Source organism: Hyposmocoma kahamanoa, unplaced genomic scaffold, assembly GCF_003589595.1.
Source record: "Hyposmocoma kahamanoa isolate Upper Pololo Valley unplaced genomic scaffold, ASM358959v1 102, whole genome shotgun sequence".
Lineage (NCBI taxonomy): Eukaryota > Metazoa > Arthropoda > Insecta > Lepidoptera > Cosmopterigidae > Hyposmocoma > Hyposmocoma kahamanoa.
The window spans coordinates 8,298,357-8,324,148 of NW_020653337.1; the positions used below are offsets into that span (position 1 = coordinate 8,298,357).

The 25,792-nt window shown below is 35.5% G+C and overlaps 4 protein-coding genes across 4 annotated transcripts; 2 read left to right on the forward strand and 2 right to left on the reverse strand.

The window, feature by feature from the left end:
• Nucleotides 1–15: 15 nt before the first annotated feature.
• Nucleotides 16–3,654, reverse strand: LOC113234747 (alanine--tRNA ligase, cytoplasmic). The gene is made up of 2 exons (XM_026470214.1): nt 3,528–3,654; nt 16–3,067 (listed from the first exon to the last, which is right to left on the reverse strand). Exon 2 carries the CDS (start codon nt 3,052–3,054, stop codon nt 151–153), a length of 2,904 nt encoding a protein of 967 aa, XP_026325999.1. The 5' UTR covers nt 3,055–3,067; nt 3,528–3,654; the 3' UTR covers nt 16–150.
• Nucleotides 3,655–12,274: 8,620 nt separating this feature from the next.
• LOC113233228 (transcription termination factor 3, mitochondrial) lies at nt 12,275–15,721 on the forward strand. The gene is made up of 4 exons (XM_026468269.1): nt 12,275–12,491; nt 14,889–15,057; nt 15,138–15,352; nt 15,444–15,721. The coding sequence occupies exons 1-4, from the start codon at nt 12,275–12,277 to the stop codon at nt 15,719–15,721; spliced, it is 879 nt and encodes a 292-aa protein (XP_026324054.1).
• LOC113235179 (endoplasmic reticulum-Golgi intermediate compartment protein 3) lies at nt 15,693–25,433 on the reverse strand. The gene is made up of 8 exons (XM_026470794.1): nt 25,227–25,433; nt 24,995–25,153; nt 24,635–24,777; nt 23,689–23,762; nt 22,626–22,791; nt 21,733–21,928; nt 16,046–16,247; nt 15,693–15,862 (listed from the first exon to the last, which is right to left on the reverse strand). Exons 1-8 carry the CDS (start codon nt 25,318–25,320, stop codon nt 15,727–15,729), a joined length of 1,170 nt encoding a protein of 389 aa, XP_026326579.1. The 5' UTR covers nt 25,321–25,433; the 3' UTR covers nt 15,693–15,726.
• Nucleotides 20,967–21,713, forward strand: LOC113235188 (reactive oxygen species modulator 1). The gene is made up of 2 exons (XM_026470805.1): nt 20,967–21,202; nt 21,319–21,713. Exons 1-2 carry the CDS (start codon nt 21,072–21,074, stop codon nt 21,425–21,427), a joined length of 240 nt encoding a protein of 79 aa, XP_026326590.1. The 5' UTR covers nt 20,967–21,071; the 3' UTR covers nt 21,428–21,713.
• Nucleotides 25,434–25,792: the final 359 nt, after the last annotated feature.

The following is a 25,792-nucleotide window of genomic DNA, read 5'->3' on the forward strand; positions in this document are numbered from 1 at the left end:
ACACACAATAAATACATTAAATTATATACTTGACATTTTACTTAAATGGCCACATAATCGTGCGTTTGAAGATTGGAACTAATATACATTGAAAATCGACTTGAATAGTGTAAAATTAATTTCACTTTCAACTATTATATTGTCAGAAAATTAACAAAGTTTCGAAATAGCAAACTCTCGGGCAATTTTCATAGCTTCATTGAGACAGCTTGGGTTGCTTCCAGAAGCTTGAGCAGATTCTGCCTTTCCTCCACCTTTACCATTAATTAGTGTAACAATTGATTGTACCCACTCCGACGCCAATAAACCCTTTTCAATTGCGTTTTTGGGGACTGCAGCCAAACAGAAGATTTTATTGCTATCATCGTCAACAGAGAAGAAGATAGCTGCTGTGTTTGGACATAGTTGCTTCACCTGTTTTAGAGCACCATCTAGGGCTTTAGTGTTACCGTACGCTTTCAATTCAGCAACAATAACATTAGAATCTTTTTCTTCAAGGCACAGTTCTTTAGCTTTCTCAGTGACGTTATTGATAGTTTCGGCCTTTGCTGCTCTTTCTTTGTCATCTAGTTGTTTTTTAAGATTCTTAAGCATATTTCTCAACTCATCTTTTTTCCAATATGATATTTGGGCATGGGATATATCATTTGTAAGATCAACAATTTTCTTAACAACATCCTTGTGGTTAATATTGTCTCCTTGTTCTTTTATGTAACTAGCGATATTATTAACTTCATTTTCCAATACGCTAAGTTTATTTATGGCTTTAATTGCTTCTGGTCCTGTTAGAGCTACAATTCTTCGAATACCTTTGGCGATACCTTCTTCGCTCACAATGACATATTCGCCAATGTGGCCAGTTTTATGTAGGTGAGAGCCACCACAAAATTCTACAGATGTTTCGACTCCCAATGAACCTTCGGGATCTTTTAATAGTTCATCTACTGATATGCCGACAGATACTACACGCACAGGATCTGGGTAGTGCTCGTCAAACATGGCTCTTAGACCATTAATTTTCTTTGCGTCACTTAGTCTGGTGTGCTTAGCATAAACTATTTTATTTTCATTAATGATACTCTTGATTTGATCTTCAGCATCTTTGATCTGCTTAGCAGTCATAGGTCCCTTATTAGTAAAGTCAAATCTAAGACGATCTGGCATAACAAGGGAACCACGTTGGTCAGAGTCACTGCCGAGAACTTTTCGCAAAACATTGTTTAATATGTGTGTTCCTGTGTGGTTGTTCATTACAAGTCGTCGTCTTTCTGTGTCGATATGCAATGATACAGTGTCTCCTACTTTCAATATACCTTCGACTTTACCAGTATGCAGTACATATCCAGCTTTTACTTGTACATTCTTTACTGTAAATTCAACACTATCATCATCTATCTTCAGCATATAGCCTTCATCATAGATTTGGCCACCTTGTTCAGCGTAGAAATTAGTGCGATCTAATATAATACCACATTCTTGACCAGAAGTAACTTCATTTACAAATTGTTTGTCTCTTCTAAGTGCAACAATTTTCCCCGTGCAAGGTTTAAATGTGTAAATAGCATCTTTCTCAGTGGATGATGATACATAATCATACTTAGGTGAGTCATCAGTTACTGGTACTCCAGTTTCTTGCAAGTGACTAAGGTCATGTACATCCAAAGCCAATAAATCTTCTTGTCCGGCTGCTTTCCCCTGAGAAGCAAGTAGAGATTCTTTTTTGGCTTTCTCATATGCTTCCATATCAATAGTTAACCCTTTTTCTTCACACATCAGCAGTGTAAGATCTATTGGAAAACCGTAGGTATCATAAAGTCGCCACGCGACATCTCCTGGCACAACTTTTGAATTACCGAGCTTCTCAATTGTTCTATTTAGCAGATTTCTACCACGGGAAAGTGTTTTTAAGAATTGAATCTCCTCTTCATTGATAATTTGAATTATTGTGTCTGGATCTTTTTTGATTTCAGGAAACACACCTCCTAGAATTTCTACTACAGTGTGCACCAAAGAAGCAAAAAAGCCAGGCTTAGCATTCAGTTTTTCTGAAGCATATCTCACAGCTCTTCTTAATATTCTACGAAGCACATACCCTCTGCCTGTGTTATCAGGGTGTCCACCATCAGATAAAGCAATGGTTAATGTTCTTGCATGATCAGCCAAAACTCTGTATGCCATGTCTATACCATCAGCATCTTCAGTACCAACTTTACCAGAATAAGGTCTAGCTCCAGTGCCTTTTTCAATGGCTTTAAATAAAGGCATAAACAAGTCGGTATCATAGTTGGCTCTTTTATTTTGAATTACCGACACCAACCGTTCAAGACCCAATCCACAGTCAATGTGTTTTTTAGGCAATGGTTTCAGTGATCCATCACTTTCTCTGTTGTATTGGATGAACACCAAATTCCAGATCTCCAACACATCTGGGTCATCCATATTCACCAAGTGTGCAGCCTCACGCCCTCCAATCCTATCAAAATGTAACTCAGAGCATGGACCACAAGGTCCAGTTTCTCCCATTTCCCAAAAGTTGTCTTTCATGCTACCAGGCAGTATATGACTTTCCGGTAGCCCTAAATTCAACCAAATGCCCTTACATTCCAAGTCTGGTTCAAGACCAGATGCAGCATCTCCGCCAAAATAGGTGACATACAATCTTTCAGCTGGAAGCTTGAATACTTCTGTTAAAAGTTCCCAGGCCCAGGTACAAATTTCTTTTTTGAAGTAGTCACCAAAAGACCAGTTACCCAACATCTCAAAGAAAGTATGGTGATAGACATCTTTTCCCACATCATCCAGATCGTTATGCTTACCTCCAGCTCTGATGCATTTTTGACTGTTTACTGTTCTCACATATTGTGCCATATCAGAGTTAGGCTCCACTGTTCCCAGAAATATAGGCTTGAATTGGTTCATGCCAGCATTAGTAAAAAGCAGAGTTGGGTCATCCAAGGGGATTGTAGATGAGGAGTGAACATAGACATGTTTCTTTTCAATGAAGAAATCAATGAAAGCCTTTCGGATCTGGCTTCCAGTCATTGATGTATCCATCTTGCCGTTTGTTCTGAAATACAATACATATAAAATAAATAAGAATGTTGCATCATGTTTTATGAGTACTTCATAATGACCTTAAAAAACCATAATAAACTATAAAATATTACTTGTCGTTGATATGAAATATATTTTAATATATATAAATTTATTGTTTAATATTCTCTAAAGTTAGTAAATACTAGTAAGTAGCTAAGCAAAAGTTCTTTCCATATGGTAGTGATTTTGCCGCAAGCTGTTAGGCTAATTAAAATTCATTGAGAAGTGGTACTTCTTAAATCAATAAAAGTAAACTAAAACAATTGAGACATCTTCTCAGGCTGAGACTGTATTAGCTTTACGGTATAGAAATTACGAACTATTTATTATAACAGATTAGAACGTATTTTAAACTAGAAGTACCGAGTTAATTACAGAAATGAAAGTAGTCAATATATGAAGGTGATCAAGATATACATAATGAAACTTACGTTTTAATCCTAGTGAATAAGAGTTGACCTTAAATCCTAAGATTTTCTTTTCCTTACAAAAAAGTGGTAACAGTTTTGCTGCACTAGTTCTCACTCCGGCAGAAATTCAAAAAGAATTCGACGACGATGACGTGACATGTGCTTGTGCTCTCCGTGTGCCGCATACACATTAGAGGTGAGTGATAAATAACGTCACGATGAAAAAATCACGATGATCCGCCGTCAAACAGTATCACCGTGACTCGTTCCGAAGGAACGACGTTCCAAAGTCACATAGGTGTTCCTCCGTTCCAATAGCTATCCCCGTCACTCACATCACGACATAGGTATTTGATACAATGCGCGATCTCCGTTCCGTGGTGACTGAGCGCGCCACTCGTTGTAGTTCTCTTCAAATCGGGCCATTTCGGCGATGGTAGTGAATGAAATAGGATCACTTTCTTTGCTCACTCACAAGGGTCGTAGGTGCTTATTACTACTAGAAAGGGTGGATGAAAAAAATCTGCAGCAGTTATTATAAACCTATTTATGAACAAAGTAACATATTTTTGTATATTTACACCTGCCTCCGTGGCCAAACGGTTACCATGCCGGACTGCCACGCAGAGGTCACAGGTTCGATTCCCGGGCCGGGAGAAATAGTAGTATGGCCTACAATTATTTCTCTCGTGAGTTTGGGTGTAATTTGTGGTTGTCCATGTGTGTTTCCCACATGGTTTCCCTAGTGCGGTGCTATGTTGAGTGTGTGTGTTATTTATTTATTTATTTATTTATTTGTTTTATTATAGGAAGAGTTGGTATTTTATATTTATGTATAATCTACTTTGTGTATTCTACTAGAAATATAATTACATTACATTTTATTGCTATTTTTAACAATCCAAAGATTCGCATTAAATAACAAAAACAAAATTACATTAAATACAAAATCAACTTTATGAATGGAATTGAAACTTATTACAAAGGGAGCAAAAACTTAAATCATTCTATAACAAACGGCTATAAGTATTAGAAAGAAGCCGCTGGCTAAAACCGTATATTGTGATGTAAGTTATAGGCGTGACAAGGTCACGGAAGTAACAGTCATGACAAAATCACGATGATTTATCACTGTGATTTTTTTGGAACCGGACGACAGTCACGGCGATAGAAATGTAACACTATTCATGTCTAGTTCCAGAGCGAATCAAAATAATTTGCCGAAACCCGGGAATAAATACACATACACAAACTTACTAGGGATGCTAACCACATGTGACAAGCAGCAGAAAAACCGATTAATACGATTTTCGTCGAATCGATTCGAGAAGAGCGTCAAAATCATTATAGTCTTAATGAAAGTCGATTGTAAAAGAAAAACGAGGCAGCATTTCTACAGTACTCTGTATATACAGCATTTCTGTGCTGTATTTACAGCATTTCTGTGCTGTATTGTGCTGTAGTGCTGAATTTTACAAACTAAAAAGTGTTGAACTCATTCCAATTATTTTATTAAATACGTAACTAAGGTAAATGCACCGTACCCGGCACCGTCGACACAATGACAACGGTGACAAAATCTATCGTAATCTGCAGGAGCTGGATTTTTTGTAGCAAAGCATAGTAAAGGAGGTGCGAGATCGATGTACGCGGTTAAATTAATAATAACCTTTAAGGAAATCTTTTGATGCAGCAGTCTATCCAAAGGCATAGGCAAATAAGCGTCAATTTTACGCCAAACTAGGAAATGTTGAAAAGATTAAATCAAAACATTTATAAAAATTAAATATTTGATAATTGTTGTTTTATATAAAGGATGAGATTTATATTAATTTTTACCAAGGTATTCCCCTCTTCATTTTTGTAAATGTTTAGATTTTTTTCTTATCATAATTGTAATTTTCCTCTGTAAGTAGTAAAAAGTAAATTATGCACTAAAATGGTTTTTTTTTATTAATATTTACTTAAGTATAAGATAAAGTAAGGTAATTCATTCTCATAAAGGTTACTCTCACAAAGTTAAATTACTATTGAAAGTATAATAAATGAAAATTATACTTTTTTTTTATAAAAAATAAGTGCGTATTTGACCCCCTTCTCACCTGATGGAAAGTGACGATGAGGTCGAGGATGTAGCATGCACACATAGATAATACCTATTCACTCTCGCCTCGAAAAGGTCCAAGTCATAGCGTTCGGGGAACAAGTCTGCAGGCAGGGAATTCCACTCCCTCGCCGCTCGACATATAAATGTGGAAACGAAACGCTCCGTGCGAATCCGGGGAATATCCACAACATAGGGGTGGAACCGCCGTCCATGTCTAGTCTCCCGATGATGGAAAGGGGAAGGCGGAATCAAATTATGCAATTCTATTGTACACTCTCCGTGATATATCCTGTAGAAGACCGATAAGCTTGCAACTCTACGGCGGTGCTCAAGGCTCTGCAGCTTCGCCTCTACTAGTACTGAGTCACCTATAAGCATCTTAGCACGCTTGTCTATTGAATCCAAGGTATCGCCCCATTGACTTATGCATCGCCCCAGTCCTTAGGGGTTGGAAAAAAATAGTTTCCATAGTCTAAGCCCCAATCGGAGACTGCCTTAAGTGTCACATTCAAACAACTAACCATGGACTCTCGACAAGACTGGATTACCATAATTACATTGTTTTTTTTCCTGGCCCAATCGTCGTAATTTCTTAGGATCTACCTTAGTAAGTCAATGGATCTACCGTATTTTACGAGCAGAACAACCGTCGACCAGATTTTGGACATGGCAACACTGTTTGACATCGACATTTTCAATAGGATTGCGCCTAGATGGAACTGTGTATTGATCTTATAGGATGGAAAAAAAATTGATAGATTTATTCTAGTATAGTGTAGGTCAATGAGTATATTTCAAATTTCATTTTAACGAATTAGTGTTCGGTATTCTCAGGATATCAATAATTATGAGATAATTAATTATTAGGATATGAAAAAAAGAAACGTTGTGGATTAATAACCGGCGCCTTCACTATTATCAACTTTTGTGCTTGGAACTATCAACTCACCGTGCGTCGGTGTCATCTCGTTCAGTCGGACGTGAAATAAAGTGGTGTTCATGTAAAAAAAAATATCGATATTTTATCCGATGTGATACATCGATTATTTGCGATATATCGGTATAAAACATCGAATTTTCGATATATCGTAAATAATTCTAAAAGATAAAAGGAAGAAAATTTTACTAAGAGTAAATAAGGAAAACCACCAGTTTTGACACAATAATCAAGTATTTCTTGAATTACTTTTGTGATACATGCGATTGAGTATTTGTTTAAACGAGCTGACGTTTCGGGTTCCTTGTAAACGTAACGGTAACAGTCTAAAATTCATTAGATGTAGTGACAAGTCGCTAAAACGGCAACACTGCCCCAATCATTCAACGAACGACGATGGCGCCTCTTGTCAGGCAAAATATATTTAATTTGCCTACACATACCAAATCTTTTAAACAAAAGAAACAATTTTTTTTTTCAAAAAAATTTTAATAAAATACAAAGAAAGAAATTAATTTCTTTACGAAAGACAGCAAAGGCTCTGATCAACGGCTAACCGCACACATACAACATTTGGAGCTCTGAGTGGCACTGCAACTGTTATGGACAGGCGTGTAGCTTACCATCTGGCGCATGACTTGTTCGTCGCGTCACTTGATATTTTTAAAAAAGTTGACAATCTTAGGGTCGTATTCTAGAACTCTAGTCAATGCTCAAGTCAGGACTTGAATATGATTCAAACCACTAGAAATCATACTCAAGTCCTTGCCACTATGGTCGTATTTCCTGAAATCATACTCAAGTCTGCTCAAATCCTGACTTGAACATTGATCGTATTCCAGAACTCTACTCAATACTGAAGTCAGGACTTGAGTATTGCAGTGGGCACTGAAAAGCATACTCAAGTCCTTGCTATTAGGGTCGTATTTCCAGTGCTTGAAATCATACTCACGTCTGCTACGATCCTTAGGGTCGTATTCTAGTACTCAATGCTCAAGTCAGGATTTCAGTATGGTTTAAAACACTCGAAATCATACTCAAGTCCCAGTCAGTCAGTCCCAGTAAGCATTGAGTACAAAGTACTCAATACTCAAGACAGGACTTGAGTATTGCAGTGAGCACTGAAAATCATACTCAAGTCTTTGCCATTAAATCCATCAAGTCATTGCCATCAAGTCTGCTCAAATCCTGACTTGAGCATGATTTCAAGCACTGGAAATACGACCCTAATGGCAGGGACTTGAGTATGATTTCGAGTGCTTTAAATCATACTGAAGTCAGGACTTGAGTATGATTTCAAGCACTGGAAATACAACCCTAATGGCAAGGACTTGAGTATGATTTATAATGCTTTGAATCATACTCGAGTCAGGATCTGAGTATGATTTCAAGCACTGGAAATACGATCCTAACGGCAGGGACTTGAGTATGATTTCGAGTGCTTTAAACCATACTTGAAATCCTGACTTGAGCATTGAGTAGAGTTCTAAGTTTATGTATGTTCCCAACACAACAATATCGCCCGCACACAAGCAATATTATTGTGTGTATGTGCGGCTAGCCAATGAAAATACAACCACTACGTTACACTGACGGACGACCAGCGAATTAGCACTCGAAGTGCGTTTCGTTCCTGCAAGTACAATTTTGGATTCCGTACTTAAACGTAAACTTGTACTTGTACTTGTACGATTTTTCATGTATCAGATAAAAGATATCGATATACCGAATGATAAGAGCATTTCGGATTGATTCGGTATATCGAGGAAATATAGGTATCGATATTTTTTTGAATATCGATATGTATCGAGCACTCCAGTATGTACTTGGTGTAACGGGTGGTGTCCGCAACTCGACGTCAATGCGCCTATTTTGTGTGTAATACAAATGATACCCACAATTTTCTTTACAACGTCTGTTACTTATTTCTTTAACTCAAGACATTCTCAAATATAAAACAATTCCCAGTACTGTACAGAGAAAACAAAGCTCACAAGTTTATATATTGTAATATTTGAAGTTGTAAATAGCACCTTTAAAATAGTGTAAGTTGTCTATATTTAATTTCTTTTTTTAACTTTCATACTGTAGTAGTTAGTTTTTTTTAAATTACATTTATAACTCTGTAATAATTATAATAATCCATGTTTAGGACTGCTTTGCCAAAGCCTTAATAAAAAAAAATAAAAAACAAATGATATGAGTGGTCAATTTGTGAAGAGAAAAAAAAACGCGGGAAACTTCCGAAACTGGCGGGTGCATTTTTCCTGGTTTTAGTGGTTTTTATTGTTTTTGCGGGATCAGGAGAGTTCTGTTTGTATTTATTGTACATAATCTTTAATTTAGTACCTGTGTAAATATTTGTAGTGTATATATTTTCCGCTTCGGGTAAGTTTTTCATTTTTTAACATGGGCGACGAGCCCCCCGATGACCCTGGAGGAACAGTGCCTTCAGTGGGCCTAAATATTGAAATATCCTCGCTTGAAGCTAGTGCAGTAGATACGGAAGATGGTGCCCGTAGTGAAGATGGACGCAAAAATAGGAAACGCATTAAAACTTCCCGTAGACATTCTGAGGAAAAAGGAAAGATAGTAAGGGTAACTTTGTCGAAAGCTCTCATGATGATATTACAGAATATAATGCGAATATTAAGTATACGGAATTTGTTTCATCCTTATCTCAGGATAAGTTAACAAACGTCACTGTTTCTAACAAACCTTCTACTCAAATTCCTCCCACTCAGCCTCGGTCTGAATATAAGAAAATATGAGCGCACTGACATCAGTCCTTATGATTTCACGTAGTGAGACAGTCTGCTCCCGAAGAACGTGCTTCTTTACATCCAGTGCAATTTGGGAACATTCTTAAAAAAAATTCAGTTCCAAATATAGTGAATGGAAGTTTAAAACGTATTGGACGAAACAGAGTTGCTCTAGCATTTACTCGTTTCGATGATGCTAACAATTTTATTGATAATCCTTGTTTAGAGACTCATAAATTAAAAGCTTTCATTCCAACATTTACTGTAACAAGAATGGGCATTGTACGAGGGGTCCCTGCTAGTTGGTCAGAGGAGGAAATATTGGACAATGTTTCTGTGCCTATAGGATGTGGAAAAATAATTAAAGTAAGGCGTATCAGACGTAAAAAAATCGAAAACGGGAATGCTGAATTTACTAATACTGAAGCTGTTGTTTTAACTTTTGATGGACAGACTCTACCAAAAAAAGTGTACATGTGCTATACAGCACTAACTGTAGATTTATATACATATCTCACAGTACAGTGTTTTCAATGTTGTAGATTTGGACATACTAAATTATATTGTAGATCTATACCACGTTGTTACAAATGTGGTAATAATCATACGGGTGATACATGCACAGTTGAGGAGGATGGTGCTTCTTGTTGTTTATGCTTAGGTTACCATTTTGCAACTAGTAAGGCCTGCCCAGAGTTTTCTAGGCAAAAACAAATAAAGACTTACATGGCTCAAAATTGTGTATCATACTTTGAAGCCTCAAAATCATATCCACCAGTAACTAAATCTTATGCAGATGTACTCAAATAACAGTCTACACTAATTCACTGACACCTGCAAAGGTTTCTTCTTCAGCCTCTAATAATTCTTACAAAAGAACAGTTTTCTTAAAGCCCTGTTCTCCTCCAAGACAATCTGGTGGTTATGACCAATTTGCTCATGCACAGTATGCTAATGAATATAATATGAACATGGTTTCTTCTCTTTCTAATGGTTCTGCATATAAAACATCTGATAACGATAATGACCAATCTAAATCGGAATTGTCAATTATTGAAATTATTACAGCTCTTATTAACTATTTAAGTAAATCAAATCTTATAACACCTAATGTACCGCCCAACGTTGCCCCTACCATCTCGAAATATATTACTACTAACTTAGTTCTCCAATGGACCACCGATTAATACAATGGAATTGTAGAAGTATCTCGAATAAAAAAACTGATTTAATTTATTTACTCAACAATATTGAGCCTTGCATTCTTTGTCTGTCTGAACCATGTTTTGTTTAAAGCCACAATATTCCTTTAGAGTTTCTGGATTTTCAGTTCTTCGAAAAGACAGATCTGATGGGTATGGTGGAGTCGCCATACTTGTTAAAAATTCTCTTTCCTTTCAGTCTTTTCCCTTACCTTCTTTCAGCGATGGCATTGATGCCGTCGCTGCTATTATTAATAATATATGTATTGTATCTTTGTATATACCACATCCAACTTCCTCTCTTCTCTCTGAAATTAACAACTTAATTCCTATTCTTCCTAAACCATTTCTTATTCTAGATGATTTCAACTGCCAACACCGTTCTTGGGGCAGTTCTTTTTCTACATACTATGGGGACATATTATTGGATATACTAGACAATCAAAATCTTTGTGTCTTAAATACCGGCTCTCCCACAAGAATGACTGAGCCATCTGAGGGTTTCAGTGTCCCAGACCTTTCAATTTGTACTCCTGGCTTAACATCCACCCTATTCTGGTCAGTCTTCTCTTCTCCATGTGGTAGTGATCATTTTCCAATAATTATTACTTTCCCGTGTTCCTCTCATAGTTGCATAAAACGTAGTCCCCGTTTAAAACACAAATTGATGATGATTGGAGTATTTTTAAAGATAGAGTAGACAAGAAAATATCATCTTTACCGAATATACTCACTGATAGTGTCTCAGAATGTTCAGAGGCTCTTAGTAATCTCCTGATAGAAGTTGCTGATGAACTTTTCGCTTTAAAAATGCCCCAATCGTCGAGAATCCCTTTTCCACCTTGGTGGGACAGAGAATGTTTGGATGCAATTAAAAAAAGAAAAGCGGCTGAGCGAGTCTACCGTAACGCAATGACCGCAGAAAATTATGAAGTTTTCAGCCAAATCGCACGTGAGACCCGTAAGCTGCTTAAGAAAAAGAAGTTTGATGGCTGGAGGCGTTTTTGTGTATCTATTTGTCCTGACGTCCACCCAACCATTGTATGGCAAAATATAAGAAGGTTTAGGACTGGTACGAATACTTCACCTCAGTGTTTTCGTTACCTCCAAATTTAGCAAGCATATTTCTCGATAAACTTGCTCCTCCTTCGGTTCCTGAGTCAATTATAGCACAATTCCCATTTCCTCAATCAATTGGTAGAACAGGTCTTAATGCCCCCTTTACTTTGTCTGAACTGAAAGGCGTTTTAACAAAAGTCAAAGATTCTGCCCCTGGTGAGGCCGGGGTTCCATATTCCTTTCTTGTTCATAGTAGCGACAACACTCTTTTATATTATCTAGATGTAGTTAATGGCGTCATGCTTTCTGGGATAATTCCACCATCTTGGAAATCACAGTCTATCATAGCTATTCCTAAACCTAATAAACCACCATCTATAGTGTCCTCTTTTAGACCGATTGCCCTTTCCTCTCTACTTGCTAAAATTGCAGAACATTTAGTTAAAAATAGATTGGAATGGTTCTTAGAAAGTAAAAACTTACTTTCATACAACCAATTTGGGTTTAGAAAAGGTAAAAGTACTATTGACGGTATTAGCATTTTGGTTACTGATATTCGCCTCGCCTTTACTAATAACAAGTCAGTACTCTCGGCATTTCTAGACATTAGTGCAGCGTACGATAGCGTTATTATATCTGTGTTGGAAAAGAAATTATACGATCTGAATGTACCTGTATTACTTTCAAACTTTGTAGTCAATATGTTGTCGGAAAGGCGCATCAATTTATATCTTGACGACGGTTCTGTTATGTCCAGGCTAGTATGGAGGGGACTTCCTCAGGGATCTGTACTTAGTCCAATTCTTTACAATATTTATACCTACGACCTGAAAGTTGCTCTCCAGGACAAAGTTGGAATTTTACAATACGCTGACGATTTGCTGTTGTACGCATCTGATACTAACATTCCTAGAGCTTGTAATATTTTGTCCTCATCTCTTAATTTTTTAAGACTTTGGTTGGATGTTAATGGACTTTGTCTGTCTGCTTCAAAAAGTGTAATAGTCTTGTTCTCTAGGATGCGCTACCCACCGAATCTTGAAATTTTATATGATTCCATTCCTATTCCAGTTAGACTTCAAAATAAATTTCTAGGTATTGTACTGGACTCTAAACTCACTGGTATTTCTCACTGTGAATATATTACGGCTAAATGTGAACGTAACCTAAATATTCTAAAATGTCTTGCCGGTGTCTGGTGGGGTGCGCATCCTTTCTCTCTTAAACTTGTTTATAATGCCATAATAAGGAGTGTATTGGACTACGCCACTTTTCTGTTGGAGCCAAGTTGTACTACGGCATTTAAAAAGTTAGACAATATTCAATCAAAGGCTTTGAGAATTCTGTCAGGTGCTATGAAGTCTAGCCCCATAAATGCATTGCAGGTCGAGTGTGTAGATCCTCCACTTCTATTACGACGTCAGTTTTTGTCTGACAGGTATTTCTTTCGATGCTTGCAACTTTCAAATCATCCTCTTCTATACAAACTACAATGTCTCTCTCGAAAAATAACATCTTCTCCATACTGGACTCGAAAATCTCTACCAAGCCTTGTCATTAGTTTTCACAAATACCTTGCACTTGAAGCCCCCACTTATCAATATTCTCAGTATCCTCTTTTTTGTTATACTTACGAGGTTCTAACTTTAACACCAGATATTCGTTTGGAATTAATAAAAGTCATTTTGATGCTCCTCATTCTTTACGCTTAATTACTGAGAGTGATTTGATGGTTGGCATTATTTATTTAGTGACGCATCAAAACGCTCTCTTGCTGGAAATGTTGGAGTGGGAGTGTATCATCAGCAATCTAAAATAGTCCAAAAGTTAAGTTACCACCTGAAACTTCTGTATACACCGGAGAATGTTTTGGTTTGTTTAAAAGTGTAGAGTTTATTCTAATAGCTAAGTTAAACAAGAGTATAATATTTTCTGACTCTATGAGCGCACTGCAATCATTGTCCAAGTTTCCGTTTAGTTCTAAACTGATTTGCCCCATTATATTAGAAATTAGAAATTTACTTTATCAGTGTACAATAAAAGGTTATTCTGTAGTGTTTGCTTGGGTGCCGAGTCATTGCGGCATCCCAGACAATGAACGCGCAGGCCAACTGGCGGGTGAAGCGATTGATTGCGGTGATCTAGCATTTTTTACTAATTACTGTCATGATTTAGATGCTGATACTGGCAGGAATTTTGGAGTGTTAGCAGCCGTACGAAGGGATCGTTTTATGCGAGTATACAACCCTCTATTCCTACTAAGCCTTGGTTTTCAAAATGAAATTTGGAAAGTTGGCCACAAGTGTACTGATTCGCATGAGACTGGGGCATGTGTGTTCTCCAGCCCACTTAGCCAAGTTTAAAATTATAGACAGTGACCTTTGCGAGTGTGGAGAGATAGGTGATCTAAATCATATTGTACTCAACTGTCCTTTATACGATCATTCCTTTTTGTTCCATGTCCTCATCGCCATTGGATTCCCTCTTCCTACTACTGTAAAGCTTATTTTGGCATCTAATAGTCCTATTATCTATAAATGTTTCGCTTCGTTTATAACTTTCAATTGTATCAAATTACAAATATGTAGCTATATTACGTTTGTCACAAAATTGTTATGTTTATATTTTATATGTTTGTATTCCTATTTAACCTTAATCGCACTTCCCTGATCCTTTCTTCCAAATTATTTTCCCTTTCCATTGTTTTCCATGAATAAGTGTCCCCTTTTGCTGTGGCACAACGCAAACCGCGAAGTGCCAGAAACAACAAAAAAAAAAAAAAAAATTGTGAGGTTATGTCTAATTTATTTCGTCCGAGGTTGTTTTGGTTTTTCTGAATTAGGTTATTCTATTAGAATTCTTGTGCCGTTTTACTGTGTTAAAATAAACAGCCGGCGTTTGAAATAACATGCGGACTGCATGTTATGCTTGATTTTTGAAACAAGGCAGAAAAGATGAGCACTTGTATCAGTTGTGTAAGAATCGCATTGGTTTGTAAAATTAATGTAAATATTAGCAAACGAATATGTAGTGGTGTACAAAATTATAATTTGCCAAGTATTCTAGGCAATTTGCAGACAGAAACTAATAAAATAAATGTATTGGAACAAGTTAAACACGATGTATCAGAAATCACACCATATTTTCCGAAGTCATATAATCTTGCTGCGTATGTGAACATATCAGAAACACTAAAAAACTTAGTTGATTTAAATGTGAATTTAAGTAAAATTGAGAAGAAACCATATATAGCTGAAAAGATATTAAAACTTGATTTTGAAAAAGATATTAAAAAACAAATTTGGTTTCTAAAAGATTATGTTGGTGCAGAAGAAATTGGAGGGTACATTACAACAAATCCTTTGATACTATGTGAACCACTAGAAGATCTTGAAATTAGAGTGAACTATCTTAAATCCAAAAGATTCTCTGATAACCAAATACAGAGAATAGTTTCTCAGAATCCATTTTGGTTGATGTTTAGGCAAGTATGAATTACTCAGTGTTTCAATATTACAATGAAATTTCATAAGGTATCTAATAATTATAATTTACATTTTTTAGTACTGTAAGAATAGACAAACGTTTAGGGTATTACCAAGAAAAATTCACTTTAACTGGTCAAGAAGTGAGATTTTTATCAGCAAAACAGCCAAAACTCATCACATACAATTTACATCACGTCAATACCAATACTTTTGTTGTCAAAGAGGAAATGGGTTTCAAGGATGATGAAGTTAAACAGTTATTATTAGCTAAGCCCAGAATGTGGATGTTGAGTAAGTGTAAAGAACTTATATTACGCTCTCTGGTGACACTCTTAAATTAGATGTGGGGAAAAGAAACTAATTAATACTACTTTAATTTCAGATCAAAAGAATTTATTGTATAGATTCAACTATTTACACAATGTCATGAAAGTACCTCATAGCACTCTTTTACAAAATCCAGGAGTATTAATGTGCAGAAACTTCAAAGTGAAACAAAGACATACATTTTTGGAAAGATTAGGAAGAGCTCAATATGATCCAACGAAAGAAAACTTTGTTCCAATTATAGCTGTAGTCGAAGACACTGATATAGAATTTTGTAAAAAGTATGCAAAATGTAATGTTAGTGATTTTAATACTTTTTTGAAAACATTGTGACTTGTTTATCCAGCTTTACCTAAAACAATTTTATTGCCAAATGTGTATATTGAATGGTAAAGTAGTGTATCAACGATACCAGCTACTGTAAAAACTCCTCCGACAATTGCACAGATGTTTGTAGCAAAATGACCAATGGACCTGTAAAAATAAAGAAAACATTGGTTGTCTCGTACAGTCAAGAGTATAATATTAAGCTTGACACTGGACTTTGAACTGTTCTTTTCAATATTATATATATAAATCTAAAGTGACAAGCTTGACAGATCTTAACCTTGACAAATGGATGTATAGTATTAAAATAAATTTTATCATTACACTTGCCTTTCTTTCTCAGTATATTTCACCATTAGAGGGGAGAGTTCATAACTAAAGAATATTCCAGGCATACCAGATTCTCCATTACTTATTGACACTCCTTTTTGATGTCTTGTCACAGAGAATTGATTTGTGAACGTTGTTGTTTCATCCAGTTTCGAATATACTGTCGGCACAATTTTTATGTAGTACTGGAACATTGTAGCTCCTGAAACCACATGTCTGTGACTAGACTGAAAGTATTTCGTTGTTTAAAAACAAAAATTATCGATATTGTATGTCAATAGTTTCCTTTTGTTTTGAAAAAAAAAAAAAAAAAAAATTTATTTTTTTCAAAAAATTCGCGGGAAGTCTAATTTGGCGTACAATTTTTATAAATTATAATTTGCAATCGGCCGCTAACTCATTAGCGAATCTTTTGAAATAGATAGGTCGTCTTTGGTGGAGCGGCCAATGCTGCACCTCCCAACTATAGCACATGACCTCGCATAAGCCCCTTGACCATAGTTGACAGGAAAAACGTTCTTTATGGCACTTATAGGTTCATTCCGAGTCAACCTCTTCCGTGGAGTCAACCAAGGCGCATTGCACAGGATGTAATTCTGAATTCATTGACGACAAAGTATATTTATTACTCGTGCTAGCCATATCCTATAGCTGAATACCGTATGTCCAAATAGGTTTTAAGACAAAGTTGTAGATTAGAAGTTTATTCTCTTTACGATGCTCTAAGTCTATAAGTAATGATAATGCTCAATTCCTTCCCATGTGGGTTTCAAATTTTAAATTGAGATCATTACAGTCATTTGTGTATTTTTTATTTTCTCTTTCTTTTATTTGATAAAATATTTTTTTGTAGTTAGTGCAGTTTTCGTATTTAGGTAAGTCTTTTCATTATTATGGGGTTGATGGACCGTGGTGGAGGCTCTGGGTCTCCAGTAGCGTATGATGTTGAAATTGACGATTCATCAATGGACACTGAAGACGAAAGTCTTCCTATGCCTAACCGTACATAGTTAAATTCCGAAAAAAATTGCCGTCATTGTATTAAAAAATCGTAGAAAAAGAGATGACAAGCCAGTTTCTTAACACTATGGTCGATGTGTTCTTTGCTGAAGAAGAATGTTCCAAATGTAAATTACCCGGTGTTGATAGGTATGCCGACATTGTTTGTGTAAATAGAGCTATGTCCTAACAATATTGTAACAAAATGTAGATAATTCTATTTCAATTTGAACGCCGCGCCGTGGTACGAACGAACTGATTTAGCCCCAGACGTAGTACATGTTCAGAAAGAACAAAGTGCAGTTGATGATCGTGTTACGCTCCATCCTGTGCAATAAAACATTGTAAACGGAAGCTTAAAAAGATTAGGTCACAATTGTGATGTTTTTTAGGCTCGATGTTTCTCGCGAGTTATAAAAAATAAAGCTGTGAATATAATATGAAATGTAATTTTATTTATTATCAATTCGTTATTAATTGGCGATACATTTTTTGAGGGTTCAACAAGAACAGGTAATGTTGTCTCTCGTGGTTTCGCCATGTTTAGCAACATGTGGCAGCTTCCACACCAGTCCACCGTAACAATGAACATGGTACAGAGCCTACAAGATCCAGTACAGATACGAAAAAGTCTATGGACATTAATCAACAAGTTTAGTTTAATGAACAATTTTTGCGATAAAATTGATTCCGCTTTGAGAATTTTTGCGGAAAACTTCAAATATTTCAAAGCGAAATGCAACATTTTTTAAGCATCTTCGTGTATTTAGATAAATTTCCTAATAGTATATTAATAATTATTTTATTTTATTAAATATTTTAACCTAAATATACAGTGTGTTGATTTGCATTCTCGCCACATTTAAGAAATTAATAATAGAAATAAAACTAAATCATCTAAAAACATAAAAAGTAAAGTTTTGCAAAATGTCTCAAGTCGTATGCACCACGCAAGGGCAGTGACCCGGCACCCGCTTCACCGAGGGATACGTAATCTTTCTCGATCGCTTAGATTACCTATTTTTTTAACCCTTTGAGGACTACGGGGACACCCGTGTCCCCGTAAAAATATATAAAATATCTCTGAAACTAATAAAACAGTAGGTGTAATTTTGACGTTAACTAGTTTCTGAACGTATCTTTTTATTATTTTTTCATAGCAACACAGCATGTAAAGTATCAGTCTTTGTCTATGGTCATTTCAAATTGTCAATTTGTTTCGCGCGGATTTCTTATATTTTGAAAAAGTATTTTGAGTGCAATAGTCGTCGACAAGTTATTATATAGAAAATATTTACTGCCTGGTAAGTACTTTCTTATTTTATTTAATAATAAAATTAAAATTTTATATTGTTAGCTTCGATTTGTTGTCATAAACGTAAAGGGACACCAGTGTCCCTGTGGTCCGTAAGGGTATTTATCCACTTCAATATTGCTGTTGTGTTTTTTTTACTTTTACCCTCATTTCTTATATTTATGTTTACAGATTATGTATCGTAGAGGACGTGCGATTTTCGAACTCAAGGAAAATGAAATCCAGCAGATTTTGATGGGTGATAATAGTGACGATGAAAACAATTTATTGCTTGACGAAGAAGATGAAAGGCTACTGACACAGGATGATGACCAAGGGGTATCCGAAGTTGAGATAGAAGATTCGACACATCAACTTCAAGAATCCAGGATATCATCACCCGAACCTTCAACTTCTGCGGTAGAACTTGTGAACGAACAACTTACCCTTCAGCAACCAGTTTTCAAGTGGACCCAGAGAACATACGTTCCGAATGTATTTGAAAGTGTTGAATATGAATTCGGAAAGGTGCAAATCTGTCAAGATGTGGAAAACAATACGTTGACTCCTTTTGAAATATTCCTTTCAACTACAAAATTCGATATATTAGTACAGTTGATAGTATCAGAGTCAATGCGATACGCTCATCAAAACGGACGAGAATTTTCCGTTGAAATAGATGAAATGAAAGCATTTCTCGGTTTGAATTTAGTAATGGGATATCATACTTTACCATCGTTGAGAGATTACTGGTCTACAGAACCTGACATGGCAGTACCTTTCGTAGCAAATGTTATGCCTAGGGCTCGTTTCGAGGAATTACGTAAAAATCTACATTTTTGTAATAACGAAAAAGTACGAGACCCTTCCAGTCCCAATTTTGACCGAGCCTACAAAATAAGACCTGTAATTCAACATCTAAACGAGTCATTCCAAAATGCCCTCAACAATACCAAAGAACAATCAATAGATGAACATATGATAAAGTTTAAAGGGCATAATGTAATGAAACAATACATAAAAAACAAGCCAGTCAAATGGGGCTTCAAGCTATGGTGCCGATGCGATTCGGCAACCGGATACCTATTCGAATTCGATTTATATACCGGTAAGCGTACAACTGGTATTGAGTATGGGTTAGGCGAATCGGTTGTACTTCAACTTACAGAAAAATTGAAGGGTTTGGGTTGTGAAATATATATTGACAACTTTTTCAATTCGCCATTGTTGCAATATAAATTGATATCTCAGAATACGAAGTCATGTGGGACTGTTCGAACTAACCGAAAAAATCTTCCTAAAACTGCACCTATTGACAAAAACATGAAGCGCGGAGATATGTATTCTACAAGTTTTCAAGGCATAAGTTACGTCAAGTGGATGGACAACAAAGGAGTACATTTACTCACAAACTTTCTATCGCCTATCGAAACAGACATTGTAAAACGCCGTCAAGCTGGTTCAGCAGAGAAAATTGAAGTAAAATGCCCTCGGATCGTGTCTTTTTATAATAAAAACATGGGTGGAGTTGACCTTATGGATCAACGTAAGGTGTGCTATGAGCTAGATCGAAGATCCAAAATAAAATATTATTTACGACTGTTCTTTGACTTGTTTGATATATCTGTGAATAATGCATTTACTATATACACGAAGCTTCATAATGAAAAAAAAATGGAAGGTAGTTTGTTGACCAGCTTACAGTTCAGACAAGTAATAGCTCGGAGTTTAGTCAATAGTTTTACAGCCAGACAACGAGATGCTCCTAGTTCAAAAACTAGTATGGTACGAAGAGCTATAAAACGGCAAATGACTTCACATCCTATGGAAAAAGTGAATAACAGAAAACGGTGTGTAAATTGTGCTAAGTACAAGCGAGAAAGTCGCACAAATAATACATGTACTGTATGCAAAGTTCATCTCTGTTACACCAATGACAGAAATTGTTTCGATGAATATCATAAATAAAATAAAACAAAAATATAACTCTAGCATTAAAATATTATAATTTAATTAATAAAAATATATAAATATGTTGTTTGTTTTTATAAAACTCGTAAATTACGAATAAATGTAAGACACGTAATTACACGCTAATTAAGTAAAAACTCAGCCCTTGACGTCCATAGGGACAAATATGTCCCAAAAAATAACTGAAAATCTATTATTATTATTATTATTTTCATTCTTAAATACGTTTATTACATGCCTAATGAGTCATCTTAAACAATCAGAATGATTACTTTACCTCCTATAACGTTATGGTCCTGAAAGGGTTAATTATGATTATGTACTAGTATCGTATAATTTACTATTTATTTATATTAATTAGAAAAGTTGACTGAAAAAAGAATGCAAATCAACCCATTGTATAATAATATAAAAATTTAGATAGTTTCGTTATCATATTATTATTATAATATAATAATAACTATTAATTTATTTTTCTCCTTTGTCCACTGTTGTCCAATAGTCAAATTCCTCCACCTATCCGTTTTTTTTTTGTAAATCCGTATCCTAAATTTCATAACTTACAAGAAATTAATTGTTTTTCAAAAAATCAAGTTAACCATTCCAACTCAAAGCTGACCGCGAAAAGCCAAAAAAAGAAAAAAATAAATTTAAGACGTTTGTCATTTTGACATTTCTACAAAATGTACATGTAGTTTACTTCTATTCTCGTAGAAAAATCAAGAGTTTTTATCCAAACTATTGAAAAAAATCCCGTAAAAAATGCCTGTACCAGGTGGTATGTACCAAAGTCAAGGGCCTACATGTTTCGATAAAATGAAAATGGGCTTTATGATAGGATTTTGTGTGGGAATGGCTAGCGGAGGTCTCTTCGGTGGTTTCACTGCTTTGAGGTTAGTCTAGAGAGTTGTTTTTATAAAACCATGGATCTTCCACATAATCGGCCACGTTAGGCAGTTCAATTTACGGGTAAAGGTATTTAGATGAGCTGGTGTAATGTTTGTTTCAGATATGGCGCAAGAGGTCGAGAATTAGTGCACTCTGTGGGGAAAGTAATGCTCCAGGGCGGAGGAACCTTTGGCACCTTTATGGCTATTGGAACTGGAATACGTTGCTAGAGAAGCTGCCACCTCAAATGTTCATGCTCATTTTGTATATAGTTTAAATGATCTTAGAGTAATATTGTTTTTTGCTATTAATTAAAAGTGTTGAAAACAATAGTAATGTTATTGTAGACCTAACTTCGTTTACAGTTCACAGTTATGAATATGAGGAACTTAAGGTTTAAGAATGGCTAGATTTAGTAATGGAATTAAATTCTTGTTGAATGCTTAAGTAATCAACATTACTATTAAGTAATCATAATTATGTAATAAATTATAAGACCAAACTGTGTTTGATGGATCAAAATGGTTATTCTCACCTTCCTTTGCTAAGCCTGTGACTCCATCTAGGGGTGCAGTGTTGGCATTTGCATTCTTGATGTCATTCCCGAATGACAAATGTTTAATAATGTGTGTGGTGTTAAATACTGATGATGAGAAGGGCTGTACGTCATGGACATGGACATGATTTATTGTGAAACTTTTCCCTGGAGCAATGTGAAAACTTCCACCAACCTAAAATGAGGATTTGTAATAATATTACGTATTTTACAATTTTTAGGTCCAGAAACAGTTCACCAACATGAATAGCCACTTAACTATTTTTAACCCTTTCTCAGCAAATCTTTTTTGGTCGTCCATAAGAACCGGTATTAGGTCATGGATCCGCGCATACCGTAGCAGAAGAATTAATTAATTATGCATACTTGGCCACAATTTTACGTATTGTAATTATATATAAAGAAAAGGTACGAAAGTTTATTATGTGTCTATCTGTAGGTAGGCTTAGTTTAGGAAGTAACTAATCTTTAGTGTTTTTACAAGAATGGGAGAAACAATTTACCCGGTTTACTTCCATATGTCCATAGATCTGACAACCTTCATTTACAATATTAGGCTTTGTAATAATATTACGTATTTTACAATTTTTAGGTCCAGAAACAGCCCACCAGCATGAAAGCCACTTTTAACTATTTTTAACCCTTTCTCAGCAAACCTTTTTTGGTTGTCCATAAGAACCGGTATTAGGTCACGGATCCGCGCACACCGTAGCAGAAGAAATTAATTATGCATACTTGGCCACAATCTCATCTGATGTAATTATATATAAAGAAAAGGTATGAAAGTTTATTATGTGTCTATCTGTAGGTAGGCTTAGCTTAGGAAGTAACTAATCTTTAGTGTTTTTACAAGAATGGGAGAAACAATTTACCCGATTTACTTCCATATGTCCATAGATCTGACAACCTTCTTTTAGTGCCTGTTTCACTCTTTCTAAAGATTCATCATCTTTACACTGCTCTATAGTTTCCAGGTCTGGTAGAGCCCACCTTCTTATTCTATATGCTTCTTTTACATCGTCACATGTATTACAACAACTGAAAATTAAAATAACTTTTACACACTCTACAAATACTTCGCAAATCTATCAAAGAAGAAGTAAAGAACTACAGTAAAAAATATAAAGCGCGATTCCTTATCCACAAGAACAAATTGGCAAGATACCTGTTGCATTCATAAAACCTAACGTGGTTGAAATGATGGCTCATCTTAAACCTGGATCAATGAATGTGAGCATCACTACAAACCATGACAGGGCATGATGCTTGCAGGAGCAACTCCCTCCATCCATTAAGAAAACCCATCCGATTGATTATGACTTTACAAGCTGATGGCAGATCGACAAGAAAAAGAAAACTGCCCTCCTTGTCATAACTAACGCATTTGCGTTTAGGTAACTTTTGAGATATTGGCCCCAGTAGGGCTAGCACGACAGGGTGCGACTTGCGCGAGAGCGACATAGAGCGCGATATAGTACTATTCTACCTTCGCGATCTCCTTTGATTTACTAGTAAAAGATGACAGTTACACTGATTTTGCTTAACAACGAAACTTGAAACTAAATATCGATGGGGCCATAACATTCAAAAGAAGAAGATACAAAAAACCTTAAGAGGGGATTGTAGATCTCATGTTAGTTATGATAAGGAGGGAAGAATTATTTTAAGTGTACAATGTGTATACCAATGTATAAAATTAATAAATAATAAGTAATAAAAAATAATGTATAAATAATAAGTATATTTTAGCTTCAAGGAGTTGTTCAAAAAGAAAACATTTAGAGTGCAGGAAATTCCAATTATAAAAACATTGTAAAATGCAATTATGTACTTTAATTTAGACATTTACAATAATAATCTTGTGGTTAAGGCGCCGCTCAAGAGTGTCTAAAGTTGTAAATGGAAAAAAATTTAATTATAAAAGTAATATCTTACTGAGAATCATTGAATGATGCACCATAACAGCTGCCACATGTTATTGTTGCTATTCCAGTGTCATTTTTTTTCTCCTGAAATAATTATTTTATAATTCTATTGCCAAAATGTACTAGTCTAATGTTAATTGTTGTCTAGTCCATTATACCTGTTTTCCTCATAAGTATTGTTGTTATTATTTTATAAATTTAAAGTCTCTATGGGAAAGAAAATATGGTGGCATTAATATGGCTCAGTCCCACCATCTGTTTCCACTAATTATTTGTCCAATATTTGACAGATCGACTCATACGAAGAATGAGTCCTATGTGATTATATAGCGAAAAGAGAATAAGTACATTACGAGAATAATTTAGTTATTCAAACTAAGGCCTATGAAAAGGTGTTTTGAGAATTTATATACGTTATTTCATTTCAGAAATATAAAATCGAACAACGGTCGATCTGACATCCACAGTGAAGAAGGAATGAACGAAAGGTACTTTGTCCTGAGAACAAGTAGTCTTGCACATAGATCTTTGTTCTACGGATGAGTCGAGATACTAAAGATTTGTTTACATGTAAACAATGGTGTAAATGCAAGGATTGGAAAAACGATATCAACATCACTGGGTTCTTGTTGTCTTTAAGTAGTTGGCCATAAAGATTTATTGAAGTGCTATTCAGTCTAATAGTTACAGGGTTATTACTAACAGTATATAACATCTGGATCATTGCCATAAAGTTGCATACATACATACATTACATATTATAATAATTATATAGAAATGAGACATTCCTCAAGACTACCTGGCCCATTAACTCAAACAGAAAATATACATGCTAAATAAGACTCAGATTTTTAAGTTTTAGTCATCCAACAATGCTTCTTGTGTGTGTACAATTGACTAAACAATATTGTTAATATTGCTGTAAAAATAGTATTTATTACACAATAAGCACTGACCATCACAGTTTTAGCAGTGGCAATTTCTTCTTTCTTTGGTTCGGCTATAGGATTACCATTCAGGTCAAGCCGTATCTTGTGTATGCTGTGGTCTATCTGTAAATGCTGTTCTCCAGATGAATCCATGGCATCTAGTACCAAATCTGGGAGAATAATGTTATTACAATTTGCTGTTATATGCTCATGCTTTAGTAAATTCACAATCAATATATAACTGCTATAATTTGCAGTTATTTGATGTGATATTTGATATAACTTATTAAATTAAAATTGTGATAGCTTACAGATTCAACTGTTTACAAACAAAACAAAAAATTGTAACCTCAAGGACTGTGGTCAGAGCAATGAGGATATACTTACAGTTACAAGAAATAGTCGGCACAATAATATCTATATTTATACGTAATTTGTGCCCTCTTGACGTGTCCACAAACAATTCTTCTGATATGTTTGGCGACATGTAAGTGTGGAGCTCTGATAGGAACAATAGGACCATGACAATCGCACCCACAATCGTCACTGCAATGATAAGAACATTAACAACCTACGAAAAACAAATTAATGATGTTTTGAATGTAAAAACTGAAATTACCAGCTGCACCGGTGGCAGTCTTTATCCTAAAATCTTCTAAAGTTTTAGCATATGCATCGAGTTGTTTAAATTTATCTATAAGTTGGGAAGACATGTTTAAGAAGTATATTTCATGAACGTAAGTAGTAAACCGGGAAGTTAGTTAACAAACGCCAGTCGATTATTCCCGCACCAAGCTTTAAGCACTTAAATTTTGTTTTCCTGTCAGGCAGATTTAACACATGTGTGACCTATACCTATAGGTACTATTAACGCAGGCCTGTGACACTTATAGTTCCAATGCATTCGCGTAGCGCTAGTGTCGCTTTGCCTTCGCCGCCATATTCTATATCGCCATCTTGAAATGCCAGTCTGTCACTGTCAGCCTAATCGGTGTGTCTGTGTTGTGGATTGCTGTTACTTGTTACAAGTTGGTTGTTTTGAATTTGTGATTGAACGCTTGATAATTTGGAAATTATTTGTGTATTCCTCGCTTTCGAGCTTGAGTTGAGTACCAAAATACCTCATCTGACCATCAATTGCATACAAACTATCAACGGCATGGCATCACGTAAATGTTGTTGGAG

Coding starts and splice junctions, on each gene's coding strand:
- LOC113235188 (XM_026470805.1), top strand. CDS start 21,072: ATGCCTGTACCAGGTGGTATGTACCAAAGTCAAGGGCCTACATGTTTC. Junction 21,203..21,318: donor GGTGGTTTCACTGCTTTGAG/GTTAGTCTAGAG, acceptor TGTTTGTTTCAG/ATATGGCGCAAGAGGTCGAG.
- LOC113233228 (XM_026468269.1), top strand. CDS start 12,275: ATGTTGTCGGAAAGGCGCATCAATTTATATCTTGACGACGGTTCTGTT. Junction 15,058..15,137: donor CCATTTTGGTTGATGTTTAG/GCAAGTATGAAT, acceptor TACATTTTTTAG/TACTGTAAGAATAGACAAAC. Junction 15,353..15,443: donor GCCCAGAATGTGGATGTTGA/GTAAGTGTAAAG, acceptor CTTTAATTTCAG/ATCAAAAGAATTTATTGTAT.
- LOC113234747 (XM_026470214.1), bottom strand. CDS start 3,054: ATGGATACATCAATGACTGGAAGCCAGATCCGAAAGGCTTTCATTGAT.
- LOC113235179 (XM_026470794.1), bottom strand. CDS start 25,320: ATGTCTTCCCAACTTATAGATAAATTTAAACAACTCGATGCATATGCT. Junction 21,929..22,625: donor GACATATGGAAGTAAATCGG/GTAAATTGTTTC, acceptor TCCTCATTTTAG/GTTGGTGGAAGTTTTCACAT. Junction 16,248..21,732: donor CACAGGCTTAGCAAAGGAAG/GTGAGAATAACC, acceptor ATGTGGTTTCAG/GAGCTACAATGTTCCAGTAC.